The following is a 13,140-nucleotide window of genomic DNA, read 5'->3' on the forward strand; positions in this document are numbered from 1 at the left end:
GCCAGGTACGAGTCCTGGTCAGTCTCCAAGTTTCACTGCCGTAATGCAAGACGGATAAGAGAGACTTACAGAGCCTGAATTTTGCCTCAAATAAAATATTTTTGCGGTTCAAAATTTAGTAGCCTCATCATTGCCGCTGTTGAGGTTGCGATGCAAGACCGAACGAATGTCGTGTTGTACCTACTGCTAGTTAGGATCGAATTGTGGTATTTGAAGGACTGAACCTCTTCCAGTTTCTCTCCGTTCAACAGGACATCGGCCCTGTCCCTGGCCATCATGACCTTGCTCTTCTCCGTACTCATCTCGATCCCACACGCCTTCGAGCATGCGTCGAGCCTCCGTTAGCGACTGTAACTCGCTGTTGCTGCCGGCCATGAGAGCTATGTCGTCAGCAAAGCGGAGGTTACTTATCGGTCTCCCTCCAATTGAGACGGAGGTTTGGTGGTCAGCTAACGTGTTACGCATGATTTTCTCGAGAAAGATGGTAAATAGTACAGAGGAGAGCAGACAGCCATGGCGGACACAGACCATAGTGGGGAACGACTCCTCCACTTGGTTGTTGAACAGAACTGAGATCCTGGAACCATCACATAGAGCTTTGATGGTTAGGATCAGGCCTTCCTCCACGTTGAATGATTGCAGAACGTTCCACAGCCCTTCGTGCCACACCCTATCAAACACTTCTTGAAATCGACAAAGTGGTGGTAAAGAGCTTTACCACGCACAAGGTGCTTTCCGATCATCAATCTTCTGCTGAAGACGTGTTCCATCGTGCTGCGGCCGGCCCGAAATCCGGCCTGTGCTTCAGCCAAGATCTCCTCCTCAGCTGCCGCCGAGAGGCAGCACTGAAGCACCCTCAGCATCACTTTGCTTGCATGACAGATCAAGGAGATAGTTCGATAGGAGTCACACTTGTGACTGTTTTTCTTCTTTGGTATGGAGACCACCAAAGATTGCAATCATTCACGTGACCACTGTTTGGTTAGCCAGATTTTGCGATACAGACTTGTTAGCACCCGCCAGCTCCTCATTGCCCTCTTTGATAAGTTACTGCTACCGTCCCGGCATGCATGTCCCGTATTTCTGTAACGACCTGCCCTCGTAGGACCGGCAAATCCTGACAAGTTCTGTGATGACTGCACCACTTTCAAAACGGACCGATCCATTTGTAGTGGAGCATTGTATAGCTCATCGCAATACTCGGTGAAGCGGTCGAGGACTTTCCTTTGCAGTTCAAATGTTAGTAGTCTCATCATTGCGGCTGTTGCAACGAACGAATGTCGTGCTACACCTACTGCTAGTCAGGATCAAACTGTGGTATGTGAAGGACTGAACCTCTTCCGGTTTCTCTCCGTTCAACAGAACATCGGCCCTTTCCGGGCCGTTGGTGTTCACCATGACCTTTCTCTTCTCCGTACTCATCTCCATCCCATACGCCTTCGAGCATGCGTCGAGCCTCCGTTAGCGACTGTAACTCGCTGTTGCTGCCGGCCATGAGAGCTATGTCGTCAGCAAAGCGGAGGTTACTTATTGGTGTCCCTCCAATCGAGACGGAGGTTTGGTGGTCAGCTAACGTGTTACGCATGATTTTCTCGAGTAAGATGTTAAATAGTACAGAGGAGAGCAGACAGCCATGGCGGACACAGACCGTGGTGGGGAACAACTCCCCCACTTGGTTGTTGAACACAACTGAGATCCTGGAACCATCATATAGAGCTTTGATGGTTAGGATCAGGCCTTCCTCCACGTTGAATGATTGCAGAACGTTCCACAGCCCTTCGTGCCACACCCTATCAAACACTTCTTGAAATCGACAAAGTGGTGGTAAAGAGCTTTACCACGCACAAGGTGCTTTCCGATCATCAATCTTGTGCTGAAGACGCGTTCCATCGTGCTGCGGCCGGCCCGAAATCCGGCCTGTGCTTCAGCCAAGATCTCCTCCTCAGCTGCCGCCGAGAGGCAGCACTGAAGCACCTGAGCATCACTTTGCTTGCATGACAGATCAAGAAGATAGTCCGATAGGAGTCACACTTGTTACTGTTTTCCTTCTTTGGTATGGAGACCACCAAAGATTGCAATCATTCACGTGACCACTGTTTGGTTCGACGGATTTTGCGATACACCCGCCAGCTCCTCATTCCCCTCTTTGATAAGTTACTGCTACCTTCCCGGCATGCATGTCCCGTATTGATACATCGACCGCCCCTCGTAGGAACTACAAATCCTGACAAGTTATGTGATGACTGCACCACTTTCAAAACGGACCGATCCATTTGTAGTGGAGCATTGTATAGCTCATCGCAATACTCGGTGAACCGGTCGAGGACTTTCTATGGTTCGTCAGCAGGCCTCTGTTGCGGTTGCGATGCGAGACTGAACGAATGTCGAGCTACACCTACTACTGCTAGTTAGGATCAGGTTGTGGTATGTGAAGGACTGAACGACCACCTCGTGCCAGGCAACATCGGCGAGGGGCGCGGAGCTTATTATCCTGGGCGACCTCCGACCCAGTATGCAGTTCATTGACTTTCAACTCTACCATGATTATACTTGGGCGATGTACTCAACCAGTGGCACCCAACCCTCTCCAGTCCAGGATTTTCTGTCAGGGTTTTCCCTTAGACGCTTCCCGGCATGGTTAAGGCACTGGCTAGCGATCCGGGTGTGGGTGCCCTCTGACCTACGGAGTCGCTGCAGATAGACTGACGGGTCGCCAACTGTGCACGATCATCTCGTTACCAAGGAAATAATAACAATAATAAAAGCAAAACTTATAAAGTGCATACTCACACTCGTAAGGAGCATGCTCTTAGCGCCTAAGAGCAAGAACGAAACATACAAGGGACAGAAAAACAATTAAATAACATATGAAAACTGACACAACTCACCCAGTGAACGGCCTGTCCACCTTTTCACATTACAAGTCATCTTCTGTCCGCCCTACGCCTTGTGCCCTCGACAATGCCCTGCAATGCCACTTCGGTATGCAATCAGGCCTGACGACATGCCTTAATTAACCGCTTCATTTTTCACCGCTTTATGACTGTGAGGAGAGGCGGCTGGGGACTATCAGACTAAGCATCAGGTTTCTGACAAATTCGTTTGTCTTCTCCTGTCTGCAGGAGATCTGAAGCATTCTCCTATAGCACCGCATATCGAACACTGCCAGGTACTGCTCACGAGTCCTGGTCAGTCTCAAGTTTCACTGCCGTAAAGCAAGACGGATACGAGAGACTTACAGAGCCTGAATTTTGTCTCAAATAAAATCTTTTGGCGGTTCAAATGTTAGTAGTCTCATCATTGCCGCTTTGCGATGCGTTACCGAACGAATGTCGTGTTGCACCCATTGCTAGTTAGGATCAAATTGTGGTATGTGAAGGACTGAACCTCTTCCAGTTTCTCTCCGTTCAACAGGACATCGACCCTTTCCGGACCGATGTCGTTGACCATGACCCTGCTCTTCTCCGTACTCATCTCCATCCCATACGCCTTCGAGCATGCGTCGAGCCTCCGTTAGCGACTGTATCTCGCTTTTGCTGCCGGCCATGAGAGCTATGTCGTCAGCAAAGCGGAGGTTACTTATTGGTGTCCCTCCAATCGAGACGGAGGTTTGGTGGTCAGCTAACGTGTTACGCATGATTTTCTCGAGAAAGATGGTAAATAGTACAGAGGAGAGCAGACAGCCCTGGCGGACACAGACCGTAGTGGGGAACGACTCCCCCACTTGGTTGTTGAACAGGACTGAGATCCTGGAACCATCATATAGAGCTTTGATGGTTAGGATCAGGCCTTCCTCCACGTTGAATGATTGCAAAACGTTCCACAGCCCTTCGTGCCACATCCTATCTAGCACTTCTTGAAATCGAGAAAGTGGTGGTAAAGAGCTTTACCACGCACAAGGTGCTTTCCGATCATCAATCTTGTGCTGAAGATGTGTTCCATCGTGCTGCGGCCGGCCCGAAATCCGGCCTGTTCTTCAGCCAAGATCTCCTCAGCTGCCGCCGAGAGGCAGCATTGAAGCACCTTGAGCATCACTTTGCTTGCATGACAGAGCAAGGAGATAGTTCGATAGGAGTCACACTTGTGACTGTTTTTCTTCTTTGGTATGGAGACCACCAAAGATTGCAATCATTCACGTGACCACCGTTTGGTTCGCCGGATTTTGCGATACAGACTTGTTAGCACCCGCCTGCTCCTCATTGCCCTCTTTGATAAGTTACTGCTACCTTCCCGGCATGTATGTCCCGTATTTCTGTAACGACTGCCCTCGTAGGACCGGCAAATCTGACAAGGGGGGGGGAATTGGTGTTTTACGCCGTGTCAGCAACTGAGGCTATATTACGGCAAGCAGCCAGCCCTGTAAACAGATGTCACGTGCAGAGAAAGAACAGCGTGCCGAGACGCAGCCAACTTTCACTATATTGGTGACAGGCGCTAACCGTTGCGCCACCGGACCGCTCTTCAAATCCTGACAAGTTCTGTGATGACTGCACCACTTTCAAAACGGACCGATCCATTTGTAGTGGAGCATTGTATAGCTCATCGCAATACTCGGTGAACCGGTCGAGGACTTTCCTTTGGTTCGTCATAGGCCTCTGTTGCGGTTGCGATGCGAGACTGAACGAATGTGGTGCTACACCTACTGCTAGTTAGGATCGAATTGGGGTATGTGAAGGACTGAACGACCACCTCGTGCCAGGCAACATCGGCGAGAGGCGCGGGCTTATTATCCTGGGCGACCTCCGACCCAGTATGCAGTTCATTGACTTTCAACTCTACCATGATTATACTTGGGCAATGTACTCAACCAGCGGCACCCAACCCTCTCCAGTCCAGGTTTTCTGTCAAAGGGTTTTCCCTTAGAAGCTTATCTCCCGGCATGGTTGAGGCACTGGCTAGCGATCCGGGTGTGGGTGCCCACCGACCTACGGAGTCGCTGCAGATGAGGGTGAGCAACTCACGGGTCGCCAACTGTGCACGATCATCTAATAATAATAATGCAAAATTTATAAATGCATACTCACACTCGTAAGGAGCATGCTCTTAGCGCCTAAGAGCAAGAACAAAACATACAAGGGACAGAAAAACAAGCAAATAACATATGAACTATAAAATAATAAGCAACTATACTAACGAAGAATAAAATCAAATACAGAAAACGCAAAGAACTAAATAACAAGAACAAGAACTGAGAGTATCATGATATTGCAAAAGGAAGACGGGCAAAAGGAAGGGTGTGAACGGGTGTGAAAAAGGACTAGCATGGTGGGAATGGATGTGTGGAGTCATGTTTACGGAAGAGGTGAGTAAGACTGTAACCTCACCGTTCAGCGCTGGGCCAGCCCTACGAAAAGGAGTCACATACAGAAAGTGTCCCGAGACGAGATCGGAACCCATGGTCTGTGTGTGTGTGGTGGGGATAAACACTACACTACCGGACGACGGAAGATGAGCTCGCCATGTATAAATGCAAGAGCTCAACACTTCTTGATGAATAAGATGCTTATCATTGGTGAGTGAACAGAGTTACGAGTAAGCTTTCCTGTCAAAAGGCCGCAAAAGAGCGCCACAGTAGACGCCTCTTGGGTCAAAGTTGAATGTGCTGACCACAAGTGTAGGGGGCTGAACTTGGTTCAGTGATGTTGTCACGCTTAAAGTCAGCGATGGATGGATTGTGTTGAGAAGCAACCTACTGAATAACACTGTAAAGTTGCATTTGCATCTACTGCACCTGGCCAGCACTCACCCCCAGCTGACTGAGGTCACCAGGTGAGATGCAGAAGTGGCGCTTACAGCCTGTGACGTCAGAGGAGCTGTCGGATTTGGTGGCAGTGACGAAGCAGGTCACGTCAAGCTGGGGGTTGACCTGACGACACATCTTCAGCTGCTCTTCAAATCGCCGATGCTGCTCGTTAGCCTGCACAGACACACCGTGTCATCTGAACAGCAACGACACTCCGTTGTGCAACATTCCTTTCAATCATACCTGAGCGCTCTCTCTCTCTCTCTCACACACATACACATACACATTACGTACACATGGCAGCAACAGCCAATAAATGACTGAGCAATGTGTCCATGTTTACTATAGCGTCACTGTTTTGAGAAACATAAGTTTTTACATTCGAAATCATCTTCACAATAAGAACAAAAAAGACACCACTGTGAAGGAAGCTTAAAGACCAACCTGAACGGTTGCATTTTTTCTAATGTCAGTAGATATAGGCTTTAAAAAAAACTCACCTGTAAATTTCAGCCTCCAAAATCCATCCCTTAATTAATTATCCGCTACGATTCGCACCTGATGACAGTGTACTACGGCATGCTAGTGCACCGTTCACAACATTGTCAGCAGTCAACATCCATCAGAGAGAGAGAAAACGAGCGACAGTTGGGATTATTAGACGCTGACAGTCTGCATTTCTCGTGATTCTGAAAAACTGCTACTTTAGCTCGAGAAATGCAGACTGTCAACGTCCGAATAACCTGAACTGTCACTCATTCTCTCTCTCTGGTGTTGACTCAATGTTGTGAATGGTGCTCTAGCGTGACGTCACACTGTTAGCGGCGCTCGTTGATCGCAGGTGCGCATCACGTACTTTGCTTGCGGATAATTAATTAAAGGATGGGTTTCGAAAGCTGAAATTTATAGGTTGGGTTTATATAAACTATATCTACCGATAGTTGCATAAAACGCAAACCATTCAGGTTGACCTATAAACAATTTTTCCCTGCACACCCTGTCATCCAGAGCACGTGATCCCACCCCGGTCATTGAGTGCGGACCCTTCAGAAACTCTCTCAGAGGCCTGCAGTTTTGCAATGCGTGTAGAACTGCCTTGCACGCTGAGCCACTTGCAGGCAAGCTAAGATGGTAGAGAACGATGACAAGCCACAGGCTGTGTTGGCTGTGCCCTCGTCCCTTCCCCTTGCCATCATTGCTCTTAGAGAAACACGGCTTTTGACCGCAACTTGGTGGATGGGGAAGGAAAGGATTAATCGGAATTTTATCAAACATGAGATGGACCATTTGACAAAAGGGAGAGCACCTGGCGTAGATGTCGAGCATCCTTTCGTGACTGAAACCTTCAGTCCACTGCACCACAGACTCCCATGTGTCTCATTATTTGCACTCATCAGACTGTGCATACACATAATTGGCCATTTGCCGAAAGCTGGACAAGACGTTTGACTTACCCTGTTGGGTTAGCTAGGATATTAGTGTAAAGATGTATAATACTGGCTTCAATTACCCACGAATGGAACTCTGCGGGAGGAGGACATTAGCATCAGGAGTTGCTTTCTCTGACAGACTAATCAAGGCGCCGGGGGAATACTTTCTTTCGGAAATGACTATAGCAGAGTCTTTTGTCGGGGAAACGACTGTATTAATGCTCGCTAGAAGATAACAAAAGAATATAGTTTTCGAAATTTCCAAAGAAGCAGCCAATGTATGTGCATGCTGTTGACTTGACAAACGATAGGGAGGAAGTCGTATCTGTACAGTAGTAGGTAGACTGCCTGAGAAATGTACGACAGTACTCTGTACAGATATTTGTGAGCCGGTGAAAAATTTGTTTATATAATGACTGCTGATGATTTGCTTCACAGACGAATTATTCCACTAATGTGAGTTTGATTCTTTTCGGCAGGAGAAGATAAACAATAAAAATAAAATATAAAATGTCTTGTTTTTGTCAAATACAATATTCAATTTCTCTTATTCATCAGGGCTGACTTGTGACCCAATCATCTGTTTTACAAGTTTCCTGCCACTTGCAATGAGACTGGGGCATGGCCATTTTCCATCAAAATTGAGGATTTTCAGAAGATCAAAACCCTTTTTGTTATAACCACATGATGATTTATCGATGTAACTTCAAATAAACTAAAACATAGTGTCATAAATGCATCGCTCATACTCTCTAAGAAACATTTCAACTTATTAAAATGTGTCAAACAGAAAACGCCTTTTTAATACTTGATGTATTTTTCAAATGTTAAAAACATATGAAAAGTTGAGCAGTCGGGCAGGCCCTATAAAAAGAACTGGTAAAGCCGCTGAGTAAGTAAGATTTATGAGTAATTCCAGTTTAACATTTATTGCCGCATTCAACGAGCTGCTGTCGAGGAATTTTTTTAAATATGAGGCTTCGCTTTACTTTGCAACATTTCTATAATTTTTATAATGAAAAAACAAGAAAACAAAAACATTTTGTCATGTTTCAAGATGTACATGTTAGTTTGCTCGTTTTTGTTTTGTATAGCCAACTCATCTATCTTTCGGTCTCTGTGTGTGTGTGCGCGCGCGCGGGAGGAGGTGAGAGAATAAAAAAGGCAAATGTATTGAAAGGTTTTGTGTTTTGCGTGCTACCTTCTACTTTAGTTGCATTCTGTCTTGTATCTGCGTGCGCGTGCCTGTGTGTGTCCACACGTTTGTTTCTTTTGCAACAGATATTTCATGAAAAGCATGCAAAGCATGGAGCTCAACACTGTCTTGCCTGGTGTAGCTTTCCAACCATCTTGACAATGTTTACGCACACATATTATTGTTGTATTAAGCATTGTGTGTGATATTACAGAAAAAAAATTATCGTGATCAAACACCTTTAGTTATTGAACACTACTCATTTTCCACTGAAGCTTAAACTAAAGTTTGCTTAACGTTAAAGCACCGAAAGCCAGTCTAGCATCTACTCTTGGAAATTAATCATGAAACATTTCTACAAGAATAATATCAAAATACGCTTTATGATTGTTGTTTTTTATTATGATCTATGTATTATACATACAAATATTATGACAGTGTACTTAAGTTCGAATCAATCACTGCGGCCTGCACTAGACGGCAAGGACTTGAGGACCAACGTTTCCACAGAGCATTCCAACACACGGCGATAACAGGAAGTCGTCTGCTTCGTGTCTACACTTTCCGATTAATACAATGAGGTCAGTGATCAATCTTTTTTTGTTGTTGTACCATCCTTCATCTGCCTGAGCAATGGGAAACCCTACCCAGGTACCACCCGCTACTCCACCAAATTTAGAGAGGGAAAAGCAAATATTCCACCTCTAACCCACCCAGCTCACCGCCATCACTACTTACCTTCGTCAGCATGAGGAGGGCATGACCTTCGATAGCAACGTTGACTGTGTTGCTGGTGTCGATGTAAATCTCCTCCAGCTCCTGTCACCAAAACGTGTCACCGTCAGCTAACGATACAGCACACCTCGAACACAACTACACCATGTGACAACATGCATGGCGCCTAACAACAACTCTCCTTTAATGATGTCACTACAGTACGAATGACTGGACACACACAGGTGAAGGTCTTCCCTGACTGTCGGTCGGTGAGGTGGAAGATGCTAAAGACCGCAATTTTCTTGGAATTACTTTAGTTAAAAGTAACATGAGGATGAAGTGGGGTGGTGGTGGTAACTATGAGTAGGGGTAATCCTGGAAGGGGTGGGGCTCTATCAGTCGCTAGTACAACTCGATAAAGTCGAGAACAGTCGGGGGAAAAGGGGGATGGAGGTTGGAGTTGGACGTGGTTGTCACCCATACAAAACAGTCGAGATCATAGTCAGGTTGTAAGCTGTTGGTGATCACGTGACAGAATGAAATCGAGAGCTGTGGGCGAGAGCGCACCTCCAAGACTTCGGGTAGCACGCGCTGGAACTCCTCTGCTGTGCGGTTGGTGGCACGCAGACACAGGACGTAGTCGTTGTGGGAGGTACACAGCTCGGTACGGGTGGCCTGCGCTCTCTCACTGTCCTCCTCCCGCGGTCCTTTCAGCAGAGACCGCACCAGCTTCTGAAACGCCTCTTGTACCTGCGCAGGTCATCAGTGGATGCAGTGAGGTGTTGGAAAGGACATGTAACATTGATATTCAGTCAGTCTACATCTTTTACATCAGCTGCGTCCTCTGGTTTAGGGTTTTCTGTACAGGAGTTTATGTTCAGACAGAGGACACCATTTGCAGACTTAGATATGACACCAGTACCTGGTCTAAGTTGGATTCCGTCTGCTGTATGAGGTTTTCCAGCAGCTCCCTGAAGGCGATCAGTTGTCGTGTCTGGCTGGTTTTGTGGCTGGCTACCTCCTGAAGGGGCCGATGAACGTTTTTTATCAGAAGGCCAGCAGCATCAAGGTGTGCCTGTTTGAAACACACTGAGTCAGCACGCGACACTAATACTGTCCTGAGGCAAAGTATTACATGAAGACTAGTGTTACTACCTCAGCGCATTACATGGACGCATTCGGAATTAACTATGAGCATTTTTACCTGAGCATCCATCTCTGTCTCCTGTAACAGTTTCTCCCAGGCAGTGAAAATGGAGCAAGGTGTATCTGTGGGTCTGAAACAGAAACCTCTTGTCTGAGAACACTGACGCCACGACCTCTCACTTCAGTTGTGTGAAATACAAACATCTAAAGTAAAGTATGTGAAACATGGGCCTCTAGTCGGTGGAATAAACATATAAATAATCAGGTAAAACGCTGAGATCGATTATTTGCGAGAGAAGTGTGAAATGAGCAAGCGATATTTATGTACAGTCATAATCTTATAAACAAAGCTGAGTGGACTGTGTAACATTTGAGACGGTATCAGTGTGTGTGTATGAGATGGAGAGAGAGAGAGGAAGGGAGGATGAAAGAGAGGACGGAGCGAGAAGATTAGTTGGCAACAATTTTTATTCCCTTCTTCACGTTAAACTTCGTGCCCTCGTTGACGAACATGAACTGTCAACCTGTCAGCCTAGATAAGGAGCTCGACTCAAATGAGGCGATGGATCAGAAGTTGACAAAATCATTCCAGTGGAAGATGAAGCGGAAGAATTCAACGCAGGCGACGTTGGCTACCCTTACAGATTACAACATTCATTTATTACGACCAATTAGTTTACAGGAAAAATAAAGGGAAGCTGTAGAAACAGGCAAGATATTTAATAGACGGTCCCCTTGATGTCTCTTTAAGTCAGCATTGTACACAGTAAGACACGAACACAATGCCAGAGGATCAAACAAGAGGTAGGCGAGGGGGTGTTTGAAAAAAAAAATGGCTTTCGTGTACGAGATTCTACAGACTGGAACACTGAAGGATCATAAATAGAGACAGATCGATGGGTAACTTTTTTTTACTTTTTGCTTTTCTGAAACCTAAATGCGAGTCGCAGGAAGGGAGACAAGGAGAGGTACTACGTCATCAGCTGATCATTAAAGTTGATAGGATTCATGCCAGAGTGCGGTGCGACATCGCCGTTAAAGATCGGGAAATAACTTTATATTCTTGGGGGGCACGGTGAAATGAGCTTTCTCTCCCACAGACAGGGAGCTAGGCGCCCCATTAATGGGGAAGGGAGGGTTACGGTGACATGAGACGCCGTTACAAGGGTTACAATGTCGCCAAACTCCATTACGACCGTTGCGCAGCAGAGCTGGTGAGGACGCGCATGCGCTGGTTTGAAAGTCGCGACCTTTAGGACCATCGCTAGATGTCGCTAGCATTTTAACCTCCCTCTGCTCTTCCCTCCTTCCGACGGGCAGGCGCTCTTGAGGATGATATCCATTGAAAGGAGGAAAAACTTTCTGTCGTCTGCCTCTCCCTCCCGACAACGTCTACTCAAAATAGTCTTCAGAAGGAACAGAGACTGTCGTTCAGCCCCGTCCTTCATCATGTAATCCTTGTCTAAGTGAACAAATACATGTATATCCAGACTGGCAGTACACAAAAGCCAAACTACTTTTCTTGAGAACGTAACCCCTTCCTCCTGTCGGCCTCCCAGAGATGAACAAAGAGCGTATAGATTGTATGTAATACAAGCATCGAGCAAAGTACGGTTGAGTGATGTCTCTTCGCCTAGACAGACTTGATGGGGGCAGACCTCTTCATTTTGTTTTTTTCTGCTTGAATTTGTTGTTTGTGGTGCATGTTGCACCGACCTGCACTTTTTTGATGAAGTCATTGGCATTCTGCTGGACTGTTTCTATCTATCTATTCCTCTTTGTGCATCAGGTTGCACATAAGGCCTCAACCAGAGTCCGCCACCGATGTCGATCGGCTGAAACCCGCTCTAGGTGACCCCATGTCCAGCCCTTTCCTTTCATCTCCCTTTCCACTGTTCTTCTCCAAGTTTCCTTTGGGCGGCCTCGTTTTCTTCGGCCGTCTGGAGTCCATCGTAGGGCGACTCTGGAAAGGTCTGCTGTCTGCTGGCGGAGCACATGTCCAATCCATCGCCAACGCCTTCGTTGAACCTGCGTGGTGATGGACTCGGTTTCAGTTCTTCGGTGGAGTTCTTCGTTGGTGATGGTGTTTGGCCAAAAGATGTTAAGTATGCGCCTGAGGCATCTGTTTTGGAAGACGTCAAGCTTGTTACTGATGGTTTTGGTCATCTTCCAAGATTCTGATCCGTAAAGGAGGGTGCTGATCACATTTGACTGAAGATTCTCAGCTTGATCTTCTGGCTGATGTTTTTTGCCTTCCATGTGCTCCTGAGTGAGGCAAGGCCTGACTGGCTTTCGCCAGTCGGGCTCGAATCTCCACCTCCGCATCCCCAGTGTTTGACATTTTGGACCCAAGATAGGTGAAACTGTCAACTTCCTCAATCTCTTCTCCATTTAGTTTGATGCTGTCTTGGACTCTGGCGTTCACTCTCATACTGTTAGTCTTTTTTGTGCTGACCTTCAAGCCAAGGTTTCCAGCTGTTTCTGAGAAGGCCTTTGTTTTTTCCTGCATGTCTTGGTGGCGGTGTGACAGCAGGGCAATGTCATCAGCAAAGTCCAAGTCTTCCAGTGCTGTTGTTGCTGTTATAGTCATGGTCCATCTGAGCCCTCTCCTCTTCGCTGTCGGTGGAAGTCTTCATGATTCCAGTCCATGGCCAGGATGAAGAGAACGGCGACAGAATGCAGCCCTGCTTCACCCGGTACTGACGTTGAAGGGGTCTGTGAGCTCGTGTCACAGACAACCTGGGATTTGAAATCGCTGTACAGCATTGCAATGACCTGAACAAGTTTTGCAGGGACTCCGTAATGCCTCAGGATCTTCCATAAGGACTCGCGGTGGATGCTGTCAAAAGCCTTCTCCAGGTCGATGAAATTGATTATCAGCGGTGTGTTCCATTCGTTGCTCTGCTCCA

At 46.9% G+C, this 13,140-nt stretch overlaps 1 protein-coding gene across 3 annotated transcripts in view; it reads right to left on the reverse strand.

Moving 5' to 3' along the window:
* The window catches only part of LOC112559399, a 67,667-nt gene that overhangs the window by 28,412 nt on the left and 26,115 nt on the right, over nt 1-13,140 (reverse strand). For all 3 annotated transcript variants that reach the window (XR_003098328.1, XR_003098327.1, XM_025230624.1), the window contains exons 4-8: nt 10,290-10,362; nt 10,008-10,160; nt 9,653-9,835; nt 9,107-9,187; nt 5,747-5,917 (exon numbers count right to left, since the gene is read on the reverse strand). Coding sequence is in view for 1 of the 3 variants with exons in the window: in XM_025230624.1 (XP_025086409.1) it covers nt 5,747-5,917; nt 9,107-9,187; nt 9,653-9,835; nt 10,008-10,160; nt 10,290-10,362 (661 nt within the window). In the remaining 2 variants the exon portion in view is untranslated. The remainder of the gene's footprint in view (nt 1-5,746; nt 5,918-9,106; nt 9,188-9,652; nt 9,836-10,007; nt 10,161-10,289; nt 10,363-13,140) is intronic.

Source organism: Pomacea canaliculata, linkage group LG3 (assembly GCF_003073045.1).
Source record: "Pomacea canaliculata isolate SZHN2017 linkage group LG3, ASM307304v1, whole genome shotgun sequence".
NCBI lineage: Eukaryota > Metazoa > Mollusca > Gastropoda > Architaenioglossa > Ampullariidae > Pomacea > Pomacea canaliculata.